The sequence below is a fragment of the Somniosus microcephalus genome, chromosome 11, assembly GCF_052327205.1.
Source record: "Somniosus microcephalus isolate GS21.2 chromosome 11, FLI_Smic_1.0, whole genome shotgun sequence".
Classification (NCBI taxonomy): domain Eukaryota; kingdom Metazoa; phylum Chordata; class Chondrichthyes; order Squaliformes; family Somniosidae; genus Somniosus; species Somniosus microcephalus.
Window position 1 is genome coordinate 211,945,075 of NC_140997.1, and position 26,147 is coordinate 211,971,221.

The 26,147-nt window shown below is 39.7% G+C and overlaps 3 protein-coding genes and 2 non-coding genes across 13 annotated transcripts in view; 3 read left to right on the forward strand and 2 right to left on the reverse strand.

Annotated features, from left to right (window-relative positions):
• Positions 1-192, reverse strand: part of pbrm1 (polybromo 1) — a 93,878-nt gene extending 93,686 nt beyond the window's left edge. For 4 of the 8 annotated variants that reach the window (XM_086001831.1, XM_086001836.1, XM_086001832.1 and 1 more), the window contains exon 1: positions 36-137. The gene's annotated coding sequence lies outside the window, so the exon portion shown is untranslated. The other 4 variants (XM_086001835.1, XM_086001830.1, XM_086001834.1 and 1 more) reach the window with 4 other exon arrangements.
• gnl3 (G protein nucleolar 3) lies at positions 183-15,680 on the forward strand. The gene is made up of 15 exons (XM_086001840.1): positions 183-262; positions 382-440; positions 6,795-6,938; positions 7,609-7,719; positions 7,834-7,917; positions 8,787-8,922; positions 9,049-9,152; positions 9,970-10,111; positions 10,562-10,649; positions 11,357-11,534; positions 12,223-12,365; positions 12,599-12,735; positions 13,302-13,462; positions 14,856-14,970; positions 15,358-15,680. The coding sequence occupies exons 1-15, from the start codon at positions 250-252 to the stop codon at positions 15,483-15,485; spliced, it is 1,743 nt and encodes a 580-aa protein (XP_085857966.1). The 5' UTR covers positions 183-249; the 3' UTR covers positions 15,486-15,680.
• Positions 11,158-11,230, forward strand: LOC147111190 (small nucleolar RNA SNORD19). The gene has a single exon (XR_015080149.1). It is a non-coding gene; the product is annotated as a small nucleolar RNA SNORD19 (small nucleolar RNA).
• LOC147111191 (small nucleolar RNA SNORD19) lies at positions 11,640-11,713 on the forward strand. Its single transcript, XR_015080148.1, has one exon. It is a non-coding gene; the product is annotated as a small nucleolar RNA SNORD19 (small nucleolar RNA).
• glt8d1 (glycosyltransferase 8 domain containing 1) overlaps positions 13,722-26,147 on the reverse strand; it is a 24,544-nt gene continuing 12,118 nt past the window's right edge. For both annotated transcript variants that reach the window (XM_086001841.1, XM_086001842.1), the window contains exons 8-10: positions 23,734-23,900; positions 21,389-21,501; positions 13,722-18,361 (exon numbers count right to left, since the gene is read on the reverse strand). In XM_086001841.1, coding sequence (XP_085857967.1) covers positions 18,171-18,361; positions 21,389-21,501; positions 23,734-23,900 — 471 coding nt within the window. In that variant the 3' untranslated portion in view covers positions 13,722-18,170. The remainder of the gene's footprint in view (positions 18,362-21,388; positions 21,502-23,733; positions 23,901-26,147) is intronic.

Sequence of the window (26,147 nt, forward strand, 5' to 3'; positions counted from 1 at the left end):
CTCAGTACAGCTTCCGGAACCAAGGCCGTCCTTACCCCGCTTGAAGGATCCCGAAAGAATGTATAAAAATAAATAAATAACTACAACAATCTGCTTTCTCGCTCTCTCTCTGCTCACCTAGCTCTACAGCCGTAAACCTGATCGCGCTGGGGTAATTGGCGACACTAACGTGCCCGGGCATATGCGTTTACGGCAGGCGCTGGTTGGCCCGGCAGCCGTGTCACGTGGTCCTCTCCCAGCCAAGCCAGCATGAAGCGGCCGAGTGAGTATGGTGGCGCCGGGCTGCGGAGTTTTATAACTCGGTATATTCGGCTCTTTCGTCCACGGAAGTTAATATGGTTTTGACTCAGTGTCCTTTTTTTTAAATTGCATTTCTTGCAGAGCTCAAAAAGGCCAGCAAGCGCCTCTCTTGCCACAAGCGGTTTAAGATCCAGAGGAAGGTGAGTAGGGGGCCACGAGTAACGCTGCTTGGTGGCGCAGGCCCCAGCATTGGCTCAACTTTGGAAAGTGTGTGGACAAAATAGCTTTTTAAGTATGTTCACCCGATAGTAAAAGTGGGTAAAGAAAGAACTTGCATTTATATCGCATCTTTCGTGGTCTCGCTTTGGTAGGAATAGAAAAACAGAATATTTTCTAAATCGTGAGAAACTACTAAATGTTGGTGTTCAGAGAGATTTAGGTGTTCTCATACAAGAAACAGAGTTAGCAAGCAATTAGGAAGGCAAATGGCACAATGGTCTTTATTGCAAGGGGGGTTGGAGTATAAGAGTAAGGAAGTCTTGCTACAGTTGTGTAGATGATGGAACAGGCTCGAGGGGCCGAAAGGCCTGCTCCTATCTTCTGTGTTTCTATGTATAGGGCTTTGATGAGACCACACCCTGGAGTACTGTACACAGTTTTGGACTTGCCGTCAAGGTGGTGCAACAAAGGTTCACTAGATTGATTCCTGGGATAAGAGGGTTGACCTATAATGAGAGATTGAATAGATTGGGCCTATACTCTCTGGAGTTTAGAAGAATGAGAGGTGATCTCATTGAAACATATAAGATTCTGAGGGGGATTGAGAGATTGTTTGCCCTGGCTGGAGAGTCTGGAATTAGGGGGGCATGGTCTGTGCATAAGGGGATCGGCCTTTTAAGACTGAGATGAGGAGGAATTTCTTCACTCGGAGGGTTGTGAATCTTTGGAATTCTATGCCCCAAAGAGCTGTGGATGCTCAATCGTTGAGTATAATCAAGGCTGAGATAGGTAGATTTTTGGACTCCAGGGGAATCAAGGGATGTGGGGAGCGGACAGGAAAGTGGAGTTGAGGTTGAAAATCAGCCATGATCTTATTGAATGGCGGAGCAGGCTCGAGGGGCTGTATGGCCTACTCCTGATTCTTATGTTCTTTTAATCCCATGTTGTCTCAAAGCGCTACTTGGCCAACTAAGTACTTTTTAATTGTATTTACTGTTGTAGAGAAAGGTTGTTAAACTCATGGAATACTGGGTTTTGTGGCAAAGGGTACAGAATATAAAAATCAAGAGGGGGATATGGAATTTTTATAAACTCTTAGACCAGAATTTGAGTAGTGTGCAGTTTTACACATCACACTATAGAAAGGATGTTGCAACAATAGAGCACAGGGCAGATCCACTAGAATGCTGCCTGGTGTGACGAGTACAAATATGACTTGGAAAAATTGTGGCTGTTTTCATTAGACCAGAGGAGAATATGGGGTGATTTGATGAAAGGTGTTTAAATTATGAAGAGAAGGGACAGTAGATACAATAGACTTTCCAATGATTGAGATGTTTAGAACAAGGGGACATAGATTTAAGATTCAAGTAAGAGATTTAGGACAGAGTGCAGGAGAAACATTTTTTTTTTTTTTTTTTTTTTTTTTTTTTTATACACAGAAGGTTGTGATATGTACTACCAGAGTTGGTGATTGAAGCAGAGTTTATGTCACCATTTTAAGAATATGTTAGATAGCTGATTGAAGGAAAGGGGAATAAAAGAATGAGAACAGGGTGGGCATCTGGAATTAAGACTACTGCTCACGTGGAAATTAAACACCAACATGGACTGGTCTGTTTCCGAGTTGTAATTTCTGTATTTGATCTAGGTACCTTTTAGTATGAAAAATCCTAACGTCAACTTTTCAGTGCTTGAATTTGTGTGCAGTTAAGTCTCATTACTGATATTTCAAAGACAATTTGCACATCATAATGTGCTATATCACCTTTTTTGAACAAGCTATCCTGACTTGACCATTTATCTAGGAACCTTAAATGTAACTGGCAAAAGTATTGATGAACAAAATATTACTCTTTTAATCATTTGGCTTTACAGCCTTGCTGACAACATTCTACTGTTCTGAGCCATAATTAATAATATGGTATTATAAACTATTTGACTATTATTTTTTCTTGGATCACTTAAATCAGTGATCATAGAATCATAGAAATTTACAGCACAGAAGGAGGCCATTCAGCCCATCTTGTCCATGCCGGCCGACAAAGCTATCCACCCTAATCCCACTTTCCAGCACTTGGTCCGTAGCCTTGTAGATTACGGCACTTCAGGTGCACATCCAAGTACTTTTTAAATGTGATGAGGGTTTCTGCCTCTATCACTCTTTCAGGCAGTGAGTTCCAGACCCCCACCACCCTCTGAGTGAAAACATTTCTCCTCAAATCCCCTCTAAACCTCCTACCAATTACTTTAAATCTATGTCTCCTGTTATTGACCCTTCTGCTAAGGGAAATAGGTCCTTCCTAGCCACTCTATCTAGGCCCCTCATAATTTTGTACACCTCAATTAGGTCTCCCCTCTGCTTCCTCTGTTCCAAAGAAAACAACTCCAGTCTATCCAATCTTTCCTCATAGCTAAAATTCCCCAGTCCAGGCAACATCCTCGTAAATCTCCTCTGCACCCCCTCTAGTGCAATCACATCCTTCCTGTAATGTGGTGACTAGAACTGCACGCAGTATTCTAGCTGCGGCCTAACTAGTGTTTTATACAGTTCAACCTCCCTTCTCTTGTATTCTATGCTTCGGCTAGTATCCCGTATGCCTTCTTAACAACCTTATCTACCTGTCCTGCTACCTTCAGGGATCTGATCTTCTGCACTTAGTGTCCTACCATTTACAGTGTAGTCCCTTGCCTTGTTAACCTCCCCAAATGCATTACCTCACTCTTTTTTCCAGATTGAATTCCATTTGCCACTGTTCTGCCAACCTGACCAGTCCATTGATACCTTCCTGCAGTCTGCAGCTTTCTTCTTCATCATCAACCACACGGCCAATTTTTGTACCATCTGCAAACTTCTTAATCATACTTCCTACATTAAAGTCCAAATCATTGAGATATATATATACCACAAAAAGCAAAGGACCCAGTACTGAGCCCTGCGGAACCCCACTGAAAACAGCCTTTCAGTCACAAAAACACCCATCGACCATTACCCTTTCTAAATGGCGATGTTGAAGCCTTTTTTTTAATGTAGGGGACTCCCTACAGATGTTGCCATTCCTGGAAACCTTTTGTTGTAAATTCCAAATAAGTACCAGCTATCCAAAGAAAAGCAGTGCTATTTTTGCAGAATGTTCTTTTTTTATTAGTAAGAAAGAACTTGCATTTACATAGTGCCTTTCTTGTTTGTGGATCTGTGTTGGGGCCTCAACTATTCACAGTATTTATTAACGACTTCGATGATGGCATAGTCATATATCCAAATTTGCCAATGACAAAGATAGGAGGCATTGTAGATGAAAGCATAAAATTACAAGTGATATTGACAGATTAAGTGAATGGGCAAAACTGCCAAATGGATTTCAATGTAGGCAAATGTGAGGTCATCCACTTTCAACCTAAAAAGGATAGAACTGGGTACTTTCTAAATGGTGAAAAGCTTAAAAACAGTGGATGTCCAAACAGACTTGGGGGGGGTCCAGGTACATAAATCATTATTAAAATGTACAGAAAATAATCAAAAAGGCTAATGGAATACTGGCCTTTATATCTAGAGGACTAGAATACAAGGGGGTAAAAGTTATGCTGCAGTTATACAAAACCCTGGTTAGACCACACCTGGAGCACTGTGAGCAGTTCTGGGCACCACACCTTAGGAAGGATATATTGGCCTTGGAGGGAGTGCAGCGTAGGTTTAACCAGACTTCAAGGGTTAAGTTCCGAGGAGAGATTACACAAATTAGGGTTGTATTCCCTAGAATTTAGAAGGTTAAGGGTGATCTGATCGAAGTTTTCAAGATATTAAGGAAAACAGATAGGGTAAATAGAGAGAAACTATTTCCGCTGGTTGGGAATTCTAGGACTCGGGGGGGCATCGTCTAAAAATTACTGACCTTTCAGGAGTGAAATTAGGAAACACTTCTACACACGGAGTGGTAGAAGTTTGGAACTCTCTTCCGCAAACGGCAGTTGATGCTAGATCAATTGTTAATTTTAAATCGGAGATCGATAGCTTTTTGTTAACTAAAGGTATTAAGAGATATGGGCCAAAGGTGGGTAAATGGAGTTAGGTCACAGATCAGCCATGATCTCATTGAATGGCTCGAGGGGCTCAATGGCCTACTCTTGTTCCTATGTTTAGGACAACCCAAAGTGCTTTGGAGCCACTGTAGTACTTTGTTTGAAATATAGTCACTTATAATGTACGAAATACGGCAGACAATTTGTGCACATCAAGGTCTCGGAAAGGGCAATGACCAGATAATATTTTGGGGTAACGTCTTATCCAAAGTAACATAGTAATGCCTGTGAGGATAAGGGGAAAGACTGCATGGAGGATAGCCACAATGCTGACCTAGGCACTGTGGAGAGAGGGCTGACTAAAGTGGGGAGGAGCAGAATAGAAAAGCAGTTATTACAGGGGATTCAATAATTAGGGGGATAGACAGCATCCTCTGCAGCCACAATCAGAGAGTCCTGAAGGGTGTGTTTCCTAGCTGGTGCCAGGGTAAGGGATATCTCAATGCAGCTGGAAAGGAATTTGTGGGGGGTGCGGGTCCAGTTGTCACGGTCCATGTCGGAACCAATGACCTAGGGAAGAAAAGGGAGGAGGTCCTGCTGAGGGATCGTTGGGAGCTGAATTTAAAAAGCAGGACCTCCAGGATTATTACCCGAGTCAGTGACTGAGCACTTGGAGAAATTTAAGCTGATTAGAGAGAGCCAACGTGGATTTGTAAAAGGTAGGTCGTGTCTAACAATCCTAGTTGATTTTTTTGAGGAAGTAACTAAAGTAGTAAACGGGAATGTATGGATGCAGTTTATATGGACTTCCAGAAGGCATTTGATAAGGTTCTACATTAGAGACGGTTGGCTAAAATTAAAGCTCATGGAATTGAAGGCAAATTATTGACCTGGTTAGGTAGAAGAAGACAGAGTAGTGATAATCGTTTATGTACTTGAATTGAAAGGAAGTGACTGGTGGTGCCCCACAAGGATCTGTGTTGGGTCTCAACTAGTCACTATATTAATGACTTGGATAACGCAATAGAGAGTTACATATCCAATTTTTCTGATGATACAAAGATTGGTGGCATAGTAAGTAGTGTAGAAGGGAGCATAAAATTACAAAGAGACATAGCTAGATTAAGTGAGTGGGCAAAACTGTGGCAGATAGATTTCAATGCAGGTAAGTGTGAGGTAATCCATTTTGGACCAAAAAAAGATAGATCCGAGTTTTTTTTCAATGGTGAAAAGCTAGGAACAGTGGACGTCCAGAGATTTGAGTCCATATACACAGATCACTAAAATGTAGTAGTCAGATACAAAAATTAACCGAGTGGCCTCCTTCGGTGCCGTAAATTTTTGAGAGTCTTTGAAAAAGCTAATGGAATGTTGGCCTTTATAACTCGAGGGCTAGAATATAAAGGGGAGGAAGTTTTGCTACAGCTTTACGAAGCCCTGGTTAGACCACATCTGGAGTACCGTGTTATAGATTATGAGGAGAGATTGCATATAAACTAATCTTGTATTCCCTGGAGTATAGCAAGTTAAGGGGTGATTTGATTGAGATTTTTAGGATTTTGAAATTAATTGATAGGGTTAGGTAGAGAGAAACCTTTTCCACTGGTGGGGGAGTTTAAATCAAGGGGACGTAACCTTAAAATCAGTGCCAGGCCCTACTGGAGAGAAGTTAGGAAACGTCTTCATGGAAAGGGTGGTAGAAGTGTGGAACTTTCTCCCACAAAAAGCAGTTGATGCTAGCTCAATTAATTTAAAATCTGATCGTTCGATTTTTGCTAGCCAAGGCAGGTGGATGGAGTTAGGATACAGATCAGCCATGTTCTCATTGAATGGCGGAACAGGCTTGAGGGGCTGAATGGCCTACTCTTCACAGAATCCCCACAGTGCAGATAGAGGCCATTTCGGCCCATCGAGCCTGCACCGACACATATCCCACCCTATCCCCGTAACCCCACATATTTAATCCCCTAACACTAAGGGTCAATTTATCATAGCCAAATCAACCTAACCCGCACATCTTTGGACTGTGGGAGGAAACCGGAGCAGCCGGAGGAAACCCACGCAGACACGGGGAGAATGTGCAAACTCCACACAGTCGCCCGAGGCCGGATTTGAACCCGGGTCCCTGGCGCTGTGAGGCAACCGTGCTAACCACTATGCCACCGTGCCTCTTGTTCCTATGTTCCTAATGAATAATGTGCTGAGTAAACAAACATACAACAGAGTGGCTATATAGTCTCTGTATAGAATGCCTCACCTAATTTGATGAAGTTTTTTTTAGAGCAGTGTTGCTAATATTTCCAACTTGTGCACAGGTTCGTGAACATAAGCGGAAAGTTCGAAAGGAAGCAAAGAAACAGGGAAGTAAAAGTAAAAAATCCCGAAAGGACCCTGGTGTTCCTAATGATGCGCCATTTAAAGAGGCCGTTCTTCGAGAAGCTGAACAAAGGAAGCAAAATGTAAGAGGACTCTTGTCTGTTTATGTAGAAATATTTGATATTCTGTAGTACTTTGTATGCACTTGGCAGGCTTCAGTTCCAGTTTCATGTGAGTATGTATATGTCTGAATGTATTACTTGCTTTTATTACCTAAATTGGTGATCTCTGCATTCCCCAGAATAATTTGAGGTAGCTGACAGCTTGACGTATATGTTATAAATTCAACAAACGCACAGTATTGCTGTCTGTACCCAGCCTCCTAAAGTTGTCTGGTCTATTGTCTTTGATATGTGTACATGTTTTGCATTTAAGTTAACCATGGATGCTGGTACAGTGACGGGTTTCTTTTTGTTATAATAGCTTACCAACAGTTGGGTGATGACGTTTTATGAATGAGCCATAAAAGAAAAAGGCAGACTACTGTGTGAATCAGATACTACCAATGCTGATTATAGTGTGATCCTTCATATTTGACTTGTATTAAACATTTTATACAGTGTGTATTGAGGTGCAGTTCTTAATGTGAAGGATTATTCTAGAAATGAAGATAAATTCACAATGAAATCAAACCAATAAATTTGGGTAAGGCACTAAAATGTAGAAAGGCAACCAAACTGTTAGATGGGAGTTACTCAATATACAGATATTTACAAATGCAACATAGGAGACTTATAGCACTTGACTTTTTAGCTTGAAGAACTGAAGCAGAAACAGAAGCTTGCTAGACAGAAGGAAGTTGCAAAGAAAAGGAAACTTGAAGCTAAAAAGAAAGACCCAGAAATAAATGAGAAGCAACATAAGGTACAAATTTGTCTGGCTTAATATTTTCAATTCTTGTAGTGGCAAATGTATAAAAAAATTTGTGACTATTAACATTTTGCTTTCAAAATTTCTATAAATGTTATCTCTTGGCAGAGTGCTGCTTTAAAGCAACAGAAAAAAGTGGCCAAATTGGAAAATAAAAACTCAAGAAAATCTCTATGCAGCGAGCTGAATAAGGTTAGTGTGTGCTTTTGTTGAGTGAACATGTGGTTACCATGATAGGTCTGCTATTGATTTTATACCTTTATTTACAGACACAAACAGGTTTCAAATTAACTGAGGAAAAATCAGAAGATTCAGCACTTCATGATTTATATTACAAATTAAAAAGTAAATGTAATAAACAAGAAGACTTTTAAAAATTCAACGTCCAGATGCAGAGTTAACACTGTAAATTGTGGTTACCACAGAAGAAGTTTAACTTGTAGAAAATTCTTCTTGGGCAGTCCTTCAGAACCGAGGATGACTTGCTTTCACATTAAAAATGAGTTCTCAGGTGACTGATGAGTCCAATGAGGGACCTACAGTCTCTGTCACAGTTGGGGCAGACGGTGGTTGAAGGGGCGGGTGGGTGGGGTGCTTGGGTTGATGTGCGCTCGGCTTCCGCTTGCTCCTGGCGAAGAGACTCGGTGTTCGGCGCCTTCCCGGATGCTTCTCCTCCACTTTGTGCGGTCTTGGGCCAGGTGTCAGTGGGGATGTTGCACTTTTTCAAGGTGGCTTTGAGGGTGTCCTTGAAGCGTTTCCTCTGCCCACCTGGGGCTCTCTTGCTGTGTCGGAGCTCCGAGTAGAAAATGTAGTGCTTTTTAAGTCCATTGGGGAAAAGCTCAATTTTAAGAAACTCACTTATCCCTGTGAGCCCTCCCAATTACTATGCAATGAATCTCTGAATCCTCTTGTCACCTAGTATTGTCAGTTGTAATTATTTCCTATTAAGTGAATTGTAGAAGGAACATTAACAGAAATGTTCTTGAAGCGCAAGGGAACTAATGCATATTAGTTGCATTATTGAGGTGTTGGTATTGGGATTGTTTCCTATTCTTTGTTAGGTGATTGATGCCTCAGATGTGGTTCTAGAAGTGGTGGATGCCAGAGACCCTCTTGGTTATAGATCCCCTCAGGTGGAGCAGGCAGTCTTGCAATCTGAGGGAAAGAAGCAACTAGTCCTTGTATTGAACAAGATCGGTAAGATGACCAGTACAGTTTTATAACAAAAATAAGTCAAACATTTAATACAATTTGGGGGAGGGGGGGGGGAAGGCATGTATTTAGAATTTTACCTTTTATGAATCACTGTTCTTTACTGTTTAGATTTGGTGCCAAAGGAGAATGCAGAGAAATGGCTGAAATATTTGGGAAATGAACTTCCTGTTGTAATTTTCAAATCATCAACACAGCTGCAAGACAGAACAATGGTATGTTTCCCAAAAGAGATCCAGTCCAATCAAATGTTTTGTCTTAACTGTCTTGAAACCTGATGAAGTTGTTCTAACTCTGATGTGTGTGAAGAGCAAGATCCAACTGATTTCATGCAGTTAATTTTTAAAAAAGTTTTCTTTATACAGTGTTCTTTAAGCAATTAAGACTTCATATTTTTAGTAAATTCAGAATTGACAAAATATTTCTCCTACATAAAGATTAACTTCAGGATAATCCAGAACCACATTCCAGCAAAAGAGTGTTAAAGTTGTAGAAGGCAAAATATCTTAAGTAATCGTATAGCTGTGTGGAATTTGTGAGCGAAGACTGCCTATTGCATTATTTGTATTTTCTCTTCTGCATCAACGTGCATTTTGTTTTTTATTTTGATTATTTGTAGGTTCTTATGTTGTATACTAATCAAGTTCATTGGACACCTGCTGTAGTGCTGCCCTTTAGCTAGATGCATTGGGGTGCACACTGACTGTGCGTGCTAACTTTTTCTCCAGTTCCTACTTTTGTGGATCCCACCATCATCATGGAGAAATGCCTTACTTGCACCCTGGGTTATCCAGAGATCCCAGCTGAGATTAGGAAGTTAACATGTGGGAATTCTAGAGGAACAGTCCACATTCTACCACTTCCTGGCAAAATGCAGTAGTATACTAATGTGTTGTGCCATTGCTTAATAACGTATGAAAGCAGTGAACATTAATAGTAATTAATTACAGCATAATTAGAAACTTGGTTTGTCAATTTAGATTATTTTCTAATTTAAATTTCTATTAATAGCTTTTAATTCTTTTTTAACAGGAACAGAAAAAAAACTCTAAACGGAACATTGGTGTAGAGTTATCACATGGCAATACCTGTGCTGGTGATGGAAGTCTTATAAAACTGCTTCGTAGCTACTGCAGAAAACAAGATGTAAAAAGCATTAAAGTTGGTGTCGTAGGTGAGTGCTGACTTTACGTATCTGATTATAAATTAAACGGTAACCCAATCGTGAATTTGAAACTTTCAAGGGCCTCATAAAATGACCCACTATAATATTTTACTAATGCCATTGTATTCAGGTTTGCAAGATTAGAAGTAACTCATGTTGCAAAATACTCTTTTTTTTGCAATAAAATTAAAAATATGCCAATGATTGCAGTAACCTGCCAAGCATGCTAGTAAAACCAACTTGTCCTTGTGGGGATTTACATTTTACAAAAAAAGTTAGTATGGTGAAAGTTATGGACCTTCTTTAAGTAGGCTGCAGTTTTAAAATTGTGCGATGACCCACTGGACTGAATCTAAAACTGCAGACTCCAATATTGCAATTCATCTTGTCTGATACTGATTAGAAGTGCATAATATTTTGTCTTTGTTCCTTTATAAACTTACCAATCTCCTTTTTCAGGCTTTCCAAATGTAGGAAAAAGCAGTATAATTAACAGCTTGAAGAAAATGAGAGCTTGCAACGTGGGACAAGTAAGAGGTCTTACAAAGTAAGAAGGCTGAAGTTAGGACATTTGCACGTTTTAGATAAAACAAAACATGCAGTACATTGACAATCATTAACTTGCACACTAAATGCTATTGGACTTTTTTGTTTTATACTTAAACGAGAAGGATAGCTTTTGGTTGAGTACTTTTAACAAAAGTGTTCCCTCTATCCTCTATCAATATAATCTATGTGAGATGCATTTAATTTCAGTGACTTTGTTTCAGGCATGTTGGGGAGTGGTGCCACAGGAAATCCTACGAATTAATCCCTAGCCACTGACCGGGCAGGTGTTACAGTAAAATAAAAGTACCCCTGTTGAAACCTATCCTTCTGCTTTAATATATAATCTAGTAGTAACCAATTCACTTAAAATATTAATACTTCAATATAATTGTAATGGCAAAAAATAAACCGACTTGCCTACTAGCCAATAGTTATTTTCTGAACTTAAAATACTGTGTATTTTAACTAATGGATAAGTTCATTTGGGTCAGGGAAGTAGTATGAGTGAAAAATGAGGATAAAGTTTATAGCCTGATGTTCCATGACTGCTAAAGATCCAACTCTGATTTCACTCAGTGGCGTAAAGCCTGCTTTATTATCTCTGAATAAAAACTACTTCTTTATGGCTGGCATTGAACTAGTGACTATCATGGTAGAAAGGATTTCTGCACTGTGGTAATAACTGCAATCTCTTTATGAATATAGATCTATGCAGGAGGTACATGTTGATAAGCAGATCAAAGTATTGGACAGTCCATACATTATTGCTTCTCCATCAAATTCAGCTGTTGCCTTGTCTTTGAGGAACGTCGTAGACATTGAGGCACTAAAAAATCCTACGGCTGTAGTGGAACCCATACTGAAGAACTGCAATAAGCAGCAGGTGCGTAGTCCAATTTATCCCTCTGTTGCCTATGGTATTTTAAAAAACCGTTTGCCTATTAAAACATGGATTTAATTAATTTCAAACAAAATTATATTTTTGAGTGAGAAATGAGGATAACTGAATGGTCTGAAAGTATATGTGATTGCTAAAGATCCAACTCTGATCTCACTGTTATCTATAGCTTTTTAAGCCAGTTTTTAAGAAAGTACCCATTTCTGTTTGTAATTACTGTGCAAAATGTAAAGCTCTGAGTTGGTGCTATTTTCTACAATTTTATGTACATGCCAACCTCCACACTTCACCTGAAGGAGAAATTACAAACTTTGTGTAAAAGTTCATAGGTGTCTAAGTGGGTAAATTGCACCATGCTGTGTAGTACTATGTTATACAAATGGGGATTGTCCACAGTTTATAGCTGGTCTGTACTTATTTAATCTGAGCCTGACTGTAGTGGACCTACTGTGTCCCTTTACTGAGCACAGACCAGTCTAGTAAGGCTGGGGTTGATGCTAACAGTAATAACATTTTCATACACTATGAAGAGGACAGCAGGGAAAGTTATTGGGAGGCTTGTTATCTTGAACTCAAGTTCTCAAACTAGAACTTTCACACACAATTTCTGTCATATTTAAAATGTGCATATTAACTGTTTAGCTAAAATATACACACCGTCTCCCCACAACAGGTTATGTTGCAGTATAATGTCTCAAACTTTCGAACATCACTGGAATTTTTAACGTTGCTGGCTCAGAAAAGGAGTATGTTGAAGAAAGGGGGTATCCCTGACATTGAGAAAGCAGCCAAGCTGATCCTTTACGATTGGACTGGGTAATTAACATTCAGCTGCCATTCTGAACCAGAATACACTATATGTAATAGTTAACTACCAATTTAATAGGCAAAGATGTTTCTGTTGTCTAAACAATTGGGAATTTTTTCATTGATTGGACTACTTTTTATTAAAACTTTGCCGAAGAAAAGTAGAATGGTAGATACCTAGGATTAATGTACAAAATAAGAAAATTGGCTTAACTATTTTTCTTTCTATTCCTCCTATTAAGAGCTAAGGTTAGTTACCATACACATCCACCAGAGACACACAAGCTACCCTCATACATCACTGCAAACCTTGTGGACGAATCAAAAAGAAGCTTTAATACTGAAGAACTAGCCAAAGATAATGTGAATACACTTAAAGGTAATTCATGTATTTGTGTAATAATTGATATACAATGTAGAACTCTATTTTCGGTATGAATTTCCTAATTCCTTGAACATAGTTTATCTTTGTTGTACAGACTAATTAGAAATGATCCATCGCTGGGAGGAAAACGGCTGGTATACTGTTGGAATCACAGTAGCCACAGAAATGCAGGATCTTGGCTAATGATTGTGGATGGGACAGGTTCAATAGAAATGGACTTCAGTGGTTGAGGGGACATATATAAAAGATTAAATGTGAGAGATTTAGGACAGAGAACAGGAGAAACTTATTTACATAAAGGGTTGTGAGGCTGGAATGCACTACCGGAGTTGATAATTGAAGCAGAGACCTTGTCGACATTTAAGAATAGGTTGGATAGGTGGAGAAAAGGAATATGGGAACATAAGAGGCACTTGGGATTAGAGCAACTGCTCGTGTGTGTGGATAAACATCAACGCAGACTGTTTCTGTGTTGTAATATATGATTCTCTTCCATCTGCCATTGCATTCCAGCCTTCAAATATATAATCCCTATTTTTTTTTTCTCTTTACCCCACCAGTTGTTAGATGCCCTAACATGGCCAGTAGTATAGTATTCCAAACTACAGGACCAACAATTGGACTTCTTGAAGAGGGCAGTATGGTAGAAGAAATGCAGGATCAGGAAATGGATGAGGAGGAAGAGGATGACGACAATTCAGTGGACCAAGAAAAATCAGAGGTAACCTAACTGCTATTTCTAGTGTATCCATTATATAACGTCTTCATAGCCTTTTGGAAATTTAGAATTATATGATTCAGTTCTTGGAGATTCCTATATGAAATACTGATTTAAAAGTAGAGTTTTGAAAAAAATCATTATGGTACCAAGTTACTACTTGAACATCTCTAGCATGCACTGCAATTTGTAATCCTGAACCAGACATTGCTCCTGTTGTAAGAAAATTTGAAACCAAAGGTTGGAACATTGAATACAAGACTACAAAAAGGAATATCTTTAATATATTTGTGCACTATTGCAAATAAGATTTGCAGATACCATAAAAATACAAAATACAGTTCAACTGCTTGAAACTCTGATTAGGTTTTACAATCAAAGTTTTGCAGTTTAATTGGATGTCATTGGCTCCAGTCTCCTCACTTGAGTACATTGGCCTTTTCCACATATATTCTTTCATTCAGTTCACCAAGCCTGTTTTATTCAGATATTGTACAACGGTCACTGTCCAATTTTATTTGACTAACCGAGTGAGATGAAGAACTGGAGATAGACTCAACCTTTCATGCCTGACCCCTGATAATAATTTAACAAAAATTCAAGAATACCAATCCAACAATCTACCACCTTTTCAGTGATATCTTAGCAGGACTGGAATCATAATGTGTAGAACGCTGGCTCACCTGGATTGGCATTTTATTCTGAAACCATAGAGTTTGCGATCCCAGGGAGTCTAGTCGGTTTTAAGGTTCAAAATCCTGGGATTGAGGAAATGATTTCAATACCAACTTGAAGAGGACTTGGTGAAATGCTATCATTCCAACAACAGCTATTGCAGGCTGCAACCTCCATGAGGAAAATCGAAGAGATTGGAGGAAGAGGAAAAGAGCACAGGCCTTTATCAGATCATTAATGGCTGTGATGGCAGCAGGGTCTGCTAATAGAACAGAGATTTGTTGATGGGTGTGCCTGCTTAATTCAGAAGGAAAGTTCTTTAAGAGGAAAAACACAACTGGCCTTGTGGTTGCAGAAAATATGTATATAAATCATACGGAAAAGATTAACAGACCTACTACAAACACCACTCCACTAAATGTAATATGCAAGAATAGTTGGTGAAAAGGCAGGATTGTATACTGTGCCACCTCCCAGCATAGCTAAAATTCGGAACTCCGTAGTGAGTAGGCCAAATCTATATATATATCTCTAGTCTATGGTGCTACTTTCTGTAAATGCCTCGTAAGACTGAGGAGAGTGTGTCAAAGTAGATATCTACCCATCCTTCTAACAGTGGCAATATGGGCAGGGGATGTTAAAAGGATGAGAGAAACTTGAATATCCATGGATGACTTTAAAAAAAAAAAGTAATTTTTAAATACCTGTCTCCTCCTCATAGGCTGAAATAGATCAGGACACAGATGAAAATTTAGCAGCAGACAGATGTCCAATAGCCAAAAGTTTGCAAATAAAACAAATGGAAGTACCCTCCAAGAAAAGGCAACATGAATCAGGTTGGTTATTTTTCTTGTCTTAAGCTGTGATTTATTGTATACAAGTGCTCTTGTTTCACCTGCAATTGCAATTTCAAATGCATGAATTGTACTTTTTGAAGGAGACTGATTTGGAGGCAGTGTAAACTAACAAATATATCTATCATGATGATCCAAAAGATGAAAATCATTTGAAAATGCCATTTAAAACTATCATGTTGTGGGGGTTTGACGCTGTTGTATATTTCCCCTTAGGTGTGCAACTGTAGCTTGAACTAAGATTGTGTTTAATATGGTGGAGGAAACCTTTCATCTTAGTCAGGCTCCTACCACATTATTCTCAAAGTTGTACAATTAAAGACCATTAAATTTTAGTTTTAATAGCAATTCTGTGTTTTTGTCTTTCAGAGAAAATGGCAGTCCCTAGCCAAAAACATATCAGTATAGATCTTACGTGCAAGAAACCAATGGATGATGCATATGACTTCAACACTGATTATGTTGATCTATCAACGGTGCCAATCAGTTCACCATAGGGTGGCTAGTGACTAGGTGTTCTAATAAGATTTGGACTGCACTGCACAAATGTAATGAATTGGTTTACATCTAAATGCAATCATTTCCATAAAATGGCTTTTAGGGTTTGAGATGTTAGAATGTAATGAAAACAAATTGTATTATAACTTGTAAAATATGTATGGGATATGAGACATTAAATAACTTTGCTAAGCTGTGCTGCTTATTCTTTATTGATTAAATCAATATACAAATGAGATGAAAGCAACCTGAAGTGTTCAGACATATTAAATGTAAATACTCAAGTTTTGGACCCAGTTAACTGGAATTGTAATTTAGAAATGAATTAGATTATCTGGAGTAATAAAATTGTAATTGAAACTAGTGATAAGTAAAAATTAAATGTTGATGGATGCTTTTTGAACACTTTTTTTAAATTTAAAATCTGGCTCTTATTACTACAATTAGGGTTGCTTCAAGAAGAGATTTAAAAGTTACACCAGGCATTCTTAACCATGGCTATAGCAGGCAGGAGAACTTTGTGATATTTTAGTACAGTAAAGCCACAAAGATAGACATCCTGTTTTATTTGGTATTTTATTTCACCCCTCTTGCGTTCAAGATTTTTGGATGGCTTTCAGCAGATTCAGAACAAAGGATTAACATTTACTGTAACCCTGATGTCAGAAATGCACCCTAAATGTGGATTTCACCATCAATTTCCATACCAAATATCCTTAGAACTAGTGTTACTTATGTTACAGATTTTGTTTTGACACTGTTGTATCACTAGGAACAAGGTAAAAACTGGCCAAATTAATGTCACAAACGGCCCTGAATTGGCAGTCGGTATGACTGAGTATGCCGTCATCCCACCTTTGAAACTGATCACAACTTCAGGATTTAGCACATGCGAAGATCCAGAAGTTGCAGTCTGGCGGTGACCGCTCCAAAGCTGGCTGCGCTGTGCCCCCTAGAGCCGGCAATCATTGAAATTGATGAAACTTCATCTCTTCCACAGTAAGTATACGGTTAAATTCCCCACTAAAAGTTGGACCCAAAAGTTAACAGCATGTTGACTGCTTTTATAAAAAAAAAGTTAAGGGCCTGGAAAACTAATTTTTCAAGAGTGCATTTTTTTTAGGTTTACCTTTTCCCCATGTAAAAACCCCATCTTTTGTTCTCAAAATTCTAACTTTTTTAAATAGAGGACTTACTCCCTTGTTTACTGTCTGAGAATTTTGCCTGTTGACAACACAGCACTTCGCACAAGGGGATTCCAATTGAGTTCTCAACACAGGGATTGCGAGATCCCCATGCGGGGCGAGCAGCGTACACCTTCGCTTTACTGCTGGCCGTAAATTCTGGGGCAATATCTCTATAGTTTGCACTGATGGGTAGAATGGCTGGTTTCTATACTATATAAGCAATTGAATTCAACTGCACTTTCCACGTGTGAAAGATGCTGCCCAATCAAAATATGGTATAAAAAAAAAAGTTTCGGATGAGGATTCATTTATTTTTGTTTCCCTTGAGGTAATGGTACAATGCAAGCCTGTAATTCCTAATGGGGGTTTAGACAGATTTTGCTCCCTCCCCTCCCCCAGGACTTAAATCTCCTTGTCCTAGCTAACGTTTTCTTCTCTATATTAAGCTTAATACAAAATGGGAAAAAAATTGAATTGGCCTAATCTATCACAACCTTGTTTAAAGGTAAGATTGTTGCAAAGCATTCTTAACATAAGCAAAATACTGCAGATGCTGGAAATCTGAAATAAAAACATCCTTTTGTGATCCATTTTAAAAAAAACTTTTGAAACAGCAAACACTGATAGCAACAGGGGTCCTTACCTAACTTTGGGTTTCTAAATTCCTGTTGGGTCAGTTCCCTAAGGTAATTCAGCATGAACATCTTTTGGAATGTCTCAATACCCTCCCTCCTAGTATTAGCACCCACTTGGGAAAAAAAAATAGGAATTTGATTTTGAGTATGTTAATGCTCAAACCTTAATGCAATCAAACAGTAAAGCTACAGACTGGTACTGCTAAGTAGATGACATACGGGGCATTCACACAAGTTTAATGAGGCAGTTTTAGTTCCTGATTCAGTCTATAACTGCAGAATTACTTCACAATGTTGCAGTTATATTGTCAATACACCCTTAAAGTGCAAGAATACAAATTTCTACTGTGCTGTGAAATCTGTAACAAGAACTAGTATTAAAAAGACTTCTGTCCTAACAGCTCTTTTCCAATAAGGAGAAAAACTGGCCTCCTTGCTGATAACATTCAGGATATTTTGTTCCATACTTTTAGAACTCAAATTAAATTCAGTTCAGAGTCCATATGAAGAAAATTAGTTTCACGAACAAGGAAAACATCAAATATTTAAAAATATATACACACATGTAGTGTTCTTTTACCTGGATTAAAACATTTAGCCTGCGGTGCTTACTTAGAGATTTACACAGGATTTGAACAGCTTATATTGCTACAATCAAGAATTACTAAAAAACCCTCTGATTTACCACAGTATTGATGGTCTGTGGCCTCGCTCATTGTGCATTAAAAAAAAAAGTCAATCCAGAAATTGAAACATATGAATGCACACTGTCTTAGAAACAAATGAGTCATGAATTCCTGAGTGGTATTTTTGTACAAACCCACTAAGTTAATGGTTTAGAAGTCACATTTATGGTTTTCTTCTAATGAGCATCTTCATCCTCTGCATGTCTACGCACAGGGTGGAATTTTCCAGTAGGGTCTGGAATGTACCATCTATCCCAAATATCACTGTAAGAAGTAGTACGACCCCAGGGTTTGAATCGTCCATTCCAGTGCAGCAACTTGGCAGCTTTAATAAAATGCACTGAATATCTGGTACCAGCATTCGACCCTACAGAACAAATTTATACATTAGTGGAATCAAAACAATCTCTTTGGGGGAAAAATAAATAGTGATACAGTAACTTTAACTACATTGATTACAATGGACTGTAATCAAATCAACTTTGAATTGGGATGTAGAAAACCATTTCCCAGAGTCAAGTCCAAAGCAATTAAGTGACCATTTTATTTTAATTACATAAAAAACACTAGTTCCTGTACGGTTTGTATATTGTGAAGACCATCATCCTCTGATAGAATGGCAAGACATCTCAGCTAATTAAGATCATAAATTATGGATTTTTCTGTTAATCCTTCGTTTCTACAATTTTTATTTAAAAGTTAGATTGCATTCACCAAAAAAAACCACACTTCTGTGGCGGAACCACCAGAGGATTACGGACAATTGTATATAATTCCTTTTACAGCAATGTAGTACAGCTGGGGGCTGCACCTTTAATGTATCTGTTAACTGTACTAGGGCTTCTTTCCTGTACTCCGCGTGAAGACGTCATGCCGTCCGTCACGTGATCTCTCAACGGCGGGAAGAACGTGATGACGTCAGAGCTCAGAACCTGCTAGCAGTTGAGCTCGGAACCTGCTAGCAGTTTCCAGAGAGGCTTTCAAGCAGACCAGACCTATTTGCATTGTATCCTACAGTTTCCTGTACAGCTTCGTTTGTTCATTAAATTTGATTGTTTTTGATTTTCTGAGTCGATCTCAATTCTTCGACTAGGAACCCCAGTTCCTACACTTCCACTATAAGATCTCCCTACACCATGCATCCACCGGACCTTTGGTCAATAAGATGGTCATCTAGCCTGCACCCAGGCCTCTTGTCAATACCATACTTGGTTGGGAACTGCAGTCAAATGTACATCTCATTAGTCTAACAATATATTGGAGCTCCACCTTTACAGCACCATGTCCACTGTAGCAAGTTTTAATAAAATATGTAAAAAGAGAGACACTGCAAGGAAGTAGAAATAATTGAATATGGATGTTGAGTTAGGAGCTCAGCACTTGGGACATAAAGGTCAAGATTGAGTAAAGGTGCAATAGACAAAAGGTGAGTGAAGTGGAAGAATCAGGGTATTTGGAGCAGGATATTTTCCAGAGTGCAGCATTCCATCATGTGCCTATTATCTCTGTTATGCAAGTGCTAGCATGAAACTGACTTCTTGCACCAAATCACCCGAGGTAGATTTGCCAGTGATATACCACGCTTGTACCAGATAAACTGTTGGACAGTATTCATCATTTACATGCTGCCCTTTGGCAACAACATGCAAAGACATGGTGTCAGGCTCCACATGCAGGCCGATGACACTCAGCGCTATCTCTTCCAACACACCTCGACCCCTCCACTGTCTGTCCGACATACAGCCTCGATGAGCTGCTGTTTCCTCCAGTTAAACATTGGGAAGACCAAAGCCATCATCTTCGGACCCCACAACAAGCTCTGTATCCTTGCCACTAATTCTGTCCCCCTCTCTAGCCCCTGTCTTGGGTTGAAACATCCTATTTGATTCCAAGCTGAGTTTTTACTCTACATCCTTTCCCTCACAAATACGGCCTACTTCCACCTCTTTTAAATGATCTTAATATTAATATAGAAATTATATAATGTAGGGAATATACTCATATTTTTCTTGTCCTTCCTCTGTAGCTTTGCTACTGTTTATCACTGATTACAAAATAAATTGCGCTGTGTGTTGTGCTACCTCATGAACTGCAGTCTATATAATGTCAAAGCCTGAACACCATAAACCACATATGGACAACTGTCTTGAACAAATACATGACAGTTTTGGAAGATCTTGGTATAACACAAAAGACTGTTAGGAAAAATGAAAGCACATGGAATTGGAGGCAACCTTTTGACCTGGGTAGGGAATTGGTTAGGAGGTAGGAGACAGAGTAGGGCTAATGGATATGTACTCCAATTGTCAGGATGTGACAAGTGTATCCCTCAGGGATCTGTACTGGGGCCTCAGTTTTTCACTATATTTATAAATGACTCAGATGAAGGGAATATAGAACTATATATCCAAATTTGCTGACGATACTAGTGTTAGGTGGCACAGTAAGTAGTGTAGATGGGAGCAGAAAGTTGCAATGGGACATTGATGGAGTGAGTAAGCAAACCTGTGGCAGTTGGAGTTCAACGTGGGGAAGTGCAAAGTCATCCACTTTGGACCCAAGACTGATCAGAGTATTTTCTAAATGGTGAGAAGTTAGAAACAGGGGAGAAGCAGATAGATTTAGGGGTCCACGTACAGAAATCACTAAAAACGAGTGGACAGGTACAAAAGATAATTAAAAAGGCTAATGGAATGTTAGTCTTCACCTCGAGAGGGCTGGAATACAAAGGGGAGGAAGTTATGCTACAGTTGTATAAAGCTCTGGTTATACTGCATCTGGAGTACTACGTTCAGTTATCTCCTATAACCATTACTCCTCCCATATTCACATGGTCCCTTCTTTTCTATCATACAAATGCTACCTATAAGCAGTATCATTTGCAAGCAGCCTTTACATGCACACTTATGACATCCAACGTTATCTTTCTGCCTCCATCGTCAACTGCAAGGCTGTTGCTGCAAGTTGTAAATGAGCTGAAATGTCTGAGTTTAATGTGAGCAAAACCAAAATTATTTCCAAACAGTATCTGCAAACGTTTCCCCTTGGACAAGATTTCTTTAATTTCTCTAATCAGGTGATAAAATAAACACAATGAGCAGTTTGTATATAGGTGCTTAGCTATGACACCTGAATTAGGAGTAATGGAGTGAGACATTTTATCGGTTTAAAATAAAAAAAAAATCATCTACAAGTTATCTTTGGTTGCAGATTATCAGGTTTTGTGCAGAATCTTTGCTCAGTGCAATACTGTGATACATCACTCTGATTGTTATCACAGTATGAATGAAAATCACAGCATCATAGAATACTGCCATATTAGTATATATGATGATAATATCTCTGGTGGCCCTAGCTGTGTTAAACAATTTTTTTTTAAAAACTGAAAACTTACCAAGATGCCTCACATGCCACAATGGATCAATGGAAGAGTACTGTTTATAGAACACCAGGAGCATAGGTGGTGTTGTAACACTGCCGGCCAGAGCACCACCGTACAAATTCTCCCTGTCAGAATAAAAGATATGTGTCTATTAATGCCCGACTGCAGTGGGTGGAGAAGGAAGCAGTGTAGTGAGGTAATGAGCTCACATACTATAAATGATCCAAGGTTTTTCTTCTACACTCAATGACAAATAACACATTTAAAAGTTAGTCTATGCTTGAATTTATATTATTTCTTGCTTGAGAAATTAATCTGTGGCTACAGGGATGTGATGTTGGAAGAATGCCCCAAATTGAGTCAATTAGCACAGTTCTACAAATATTGATATATTCCAAGATTTTAGTCAACTAGAATCTCCAGAATGAAAAATAAGGGGGGGGGGGGGAGCAGAATCAAGATGTCTTCTGTTGACTGTATACAGCAGTGTGCACCATTAATCTTTTGAGAACTTTGAGAACCTATGTTCACACTAAACAAAAAATACAACTCCATACCTTCTTCGTTGAGAGATTACTAATAATCATGTCTGACTAATTTGATTGAATTTTTTGAGGGGGTGACTAGGTGTGTGGATGAGGGTAACGCAGTGGATGTGGTATACATGGATTTCAGTAAGGCCTTCGATAAAGTCCCGCACAGGAGACTGGTCAAGAAGGTAAGAGCCCATGGAATCCAGGGTGCCTTGGCACATTGGATACAAAACTGGCTTAGTGGCAGAAGGCAGAGGGTGATGGTCAAAGGTTGTTTTTGTGACTGGAAGCCTGTGGCCAGTGGGGTACCACAGGGATCGGTGCTGGGTCCCTTGCTGTTTGTGGTCTATATTAATGACTTGGATATGAATGTAAAAGGTATGATCAGTAAGTTCGCGGATGATACAAAAATTGGTAGGGTGGTAAATAGCGAGGAGGGTAGTCTCAGTCTGCAGGACGATATCGATGGGTTGGTCAGATGGGCGAACAGTGGCAAATGGAATTTAACCCGGAAAAGTGCGAGGTGATGCACTTTGGGGGGACTAACAAGGCAAGGGAATACACAATGAATGGTAAGACCCTAGGCAAGACGGAGGGTCAGAGGGATCTGGGTGTGCAAGTACACAGATCCCTGAAGGTGGCGGAACAGGTGGATAAGGTGGTAAAAAAGGCATATGGGATACTTGCCTTCATTAGCCGAGGCATAGAATATAAGAGCAAGGAGGTTATGATGGAGCTGTATAAAACACTGGTTAGGCCACAGCTGGAATACTGTGTGCAGTTCTGGTCGCCACACTACAGGAAGGATGTGATAGCTTTGGAGAGGGTGCAGAGGAGATTCACCAGGATGCTACCAGGGCTGGAACGCTTCAGCTATGAAGAGAGACTGGGCAGATTGGGTTTGTTTTCCTTGGAGCAGAGGAGGCTGAGGGGGGACATGATTGAGGTGTACAAAATTATGAGGGGCATAGATAGGATGGATACTAAGGAGCTTTTTCCCTTAGTAGAAGGGTCAATAACTAGGGGGCACAGATTCAAGGTAAAGGGCGGGAGGTTTAGAGGGGATTTGAGAAAGAACTTTTTCACCCAGAGGGTGGTTGGAGTCTGGAACTCACTGCCCGGAAGGGTTGTGGAGGCTGGAACCCTCACAACATTCAAGACGCATTTGGATGAGCACTTGAAATGCCATAGCATACAAGGCTACGGACCAAATGCTGGAATATGGGATTAGATTAGACAGGGCGTGATGGCCGGCGCGGACACGATGGGCCGAAGGGCCTCTATCTGTGCTGTATAACTCTATGACTCTAAATGAGAAAAGCCTTGAAGTTCCTTTAATTCTAGTTTACAATATTAAGCATTAAAGGTTACATTTTCAAATACAAATTGTGCAGCTGAGTACTTTAAGAGTAAAATACAAACTTCAGGATTCAAAAACAATAAACTGCTATAATTAATGAAAATCATAATGTACAAGTCTGCATAAGAATCTGGATCATGTAATATTGGTGCAGCAACATTACAGTATGAAATGCCCCAGTTCTCGCATGAATAAGGTCAGAAGCAATGTTGCCTATAAGATGCGTTTTGTTCTGCATGGCCTGTTTCTTTTAATGCAGTTCCTTTAAATTTCTGCGCATGCGCGGTATTTACAATGTTAAAGCCGGTGAGCAGCCTGTGCGGGACCTTTCAGATTACTGCATGGCCATGCGCGTACGCACCTTAGCAGGAACATTGGCCAGAAGGTTACTATAACTGCAAATACAACTGATAATGCCTTCTGAAAACAGACACTTGTGCAATATGTAACTATTGTAAACTTACACCACATTGATTTCCATCCATTTTTCAAGCTGCTCTGTGATGTTCTGTTGCTTCCACTCTGTGAGGTTAGCTACAAAGACACCAGGATTGAAGGAGCACGTGTTCGCCTTCATACCAAGTTTTCTAATGGTTTCCTTTTTATAATCAAGGAAGCCCAAATATGTGTTCTAGAAAACACAAATAGAGTTAATGAAAAGTGTGATTTAAAAAAAAATTACTATTTTAGTAACCTTATTTTGAACTGTAGCGATTTCAATTACTGAGATACAAAGTGGCCGACAAAAATATCTTCAAAAAGTGTTCTGAATGGTTCACCTTTCCCCTGTGGTGTCCTGGCCAACATTTATGCTTCAACCAACACCACAAAAACAAATTATCTGGTTACTTATCCCATTGCTGTTTGCAGGACCTTGCTGTGCACAAATTGTCTGCCTACAAAAGTACTGAATTTACTGTGAAGTGTTTTGGAACATCGTGAGGATATAAAAAGTGCTGCATAAATTGAGTGCTTTCTTTCTCATATAACTGAATTACAATTGAAATTCTAATTAGAAGTAATATATCAGCCAATCAAGTGGAAGATATTTAATTTGAGGAAGGACAGATTTGGTAATTGTGACACAGAAATTTGTATTAGGTTGTGCACTATGTCTGAAGCATGCCGAACATTTGAAGTCTGATGGACAGAATGCTGAAAACTTATGTAAATCTATATATAGAAGATAGATCATAGAGGGCATCTCTTTTTCACTATTGGTGGCCATGCCTTCAGCTGCCTGGATCTAAGCTCTGAAATTCCCTCCTTAAGCCTCTTCGCCTCTCTATCCTCCTTTAAGATGCTCCTTAAAGCCTACTTCTTTCCTAATATCTCCTTATGTGGCTCTGTGTCAAATGTTGTTTAATAAAGCTCCTATTAAGTGCCTTAGGACGTGTTACTACATTAAAGACGCTATATAAATGCAAGTTGTTGTTATTTCTCATGTATGGTAAAGTAGTAGTTCTACACCATACTCAATATCATATTTCATACTATGTAGGTGGAGAAGATGAGGAGAAGTGGAGACAGAACAAGAAGTCAGAGGAGAGAAAAAGAAGCCAGGGTTGAAGGTCACCATGATGGAACTTGGATGAGACATAGAGACCCATGTAGAGATGGAAACTCTCCTGTACAGAAAAGGATGACTTATGCCAGGGGAACAAAAGTAGAGCAGACCGAGAAATAACTTATTAGTTCTGACATTGTGTGTGATACAAAATATATTATGAACACATTTAATACATAATAAAACTATAATAGTACATCATTTATATGTTTCCCCCTATTTCTGCCACTTCTGTCTCTTTCCATCCTGAAATCATTGACTCCTTGCTGGGGTTTTTTTTTAATTCGTTTTTTAATGGGATGTGGGCGTCGCTTGCAAGGCCACCATTTATTGCCCATCCTTAATTGCCCTTGAGAAGGTGGTGGTGAGCCGCCTTCTTGAACCGCTGCAGTCCATGTGGTGACGATAAGGATGAAGGATCGACGATATACTTCTAAGTCAGGATGGTGTGTGACTTGGAGGGGAACTTGGAGGTGGTGGTGTTCCCATGCGCCTGCTGCCCTTGTCCTTCTAGGTGGAAGAGGTCGTGGGTTTGGGAGATGTTGCCGAAGAAGCCTTGGCAAGTTGCTGCGGTGCATCTTGTAGATGGTACACACTGCAGCCACGGTACGCTGGTGGTGAAGGGAGTGAATGTTTAAGTTGGTGGATGGGGTGCCAATCAAGCAGGCTGCTTTGTCCTGGATGGTGTCGAGCTTCTTGAGTGTTGTTGGATCTGCACTCATCCAGGCAAGTGGAGAGTATTCCATCACACTCCTTACTTGTGCCTTGTAGATGGTGGAAAGGCTTTGGGGAGTCAGGAGGTGAGACACTTGCCGCAGAATACCTAGCCTCTGCCCTGCTCGTTGCCACAGTATTTATGTGGCTGGTTCAGTTAAGTGTCTGGTCAATGGTGACCCCCCAGGATGTTGATGGTGGGGGGTTTCGGCAATGGTAATGTCGCTGAATGTCAAGGGGAGGTGGTTAGACTCTCGCTTGTTGGAGATAGTCATTGCCTGGCACGTCTGTGGTGCCAATGTTACCTGCCACTTATGAGCCCAAGCCTGAACATTGCCCAGGTCTTGTTGCATGCAGGCTTGGACTGCTTTATTATCTGAGGAGTTGTGAATGGCACTGAACACTGTGCAGTCATCAGCAAACATCCCCACTTCTGACCTTATGTTGGAGGGAAGGTCATTGATGAAGCAGCTGAAGATGGTTGGGCCAAGGACACTGCCCTGAGGAACTCCTGCAACAATGTCCTGGGGCTGTGATGATTGACCTTCAACCACCACAACCATCTTCCTTTGTGCTAGGTATGACTCCAGCCAGTGG

Coding starts and splice junctions, on each gene's coding strand:
- gnl3 (XM_086001840.1), top strand. Junction 441..6,794: donor GGTTTAAGATCCAGAGGAAG/GTGAGTAGGGGG, acceptor ACTTGTGCACAG/GTTCGTGAACATAAGCGGAA. Junction 10,650..11,356: donor CAAGTAAGAGGTCTTACAAA/GTAAGAAGGCTG, acceptor TTATGAATATAG/ATCTATGCAGGAGGTACATG.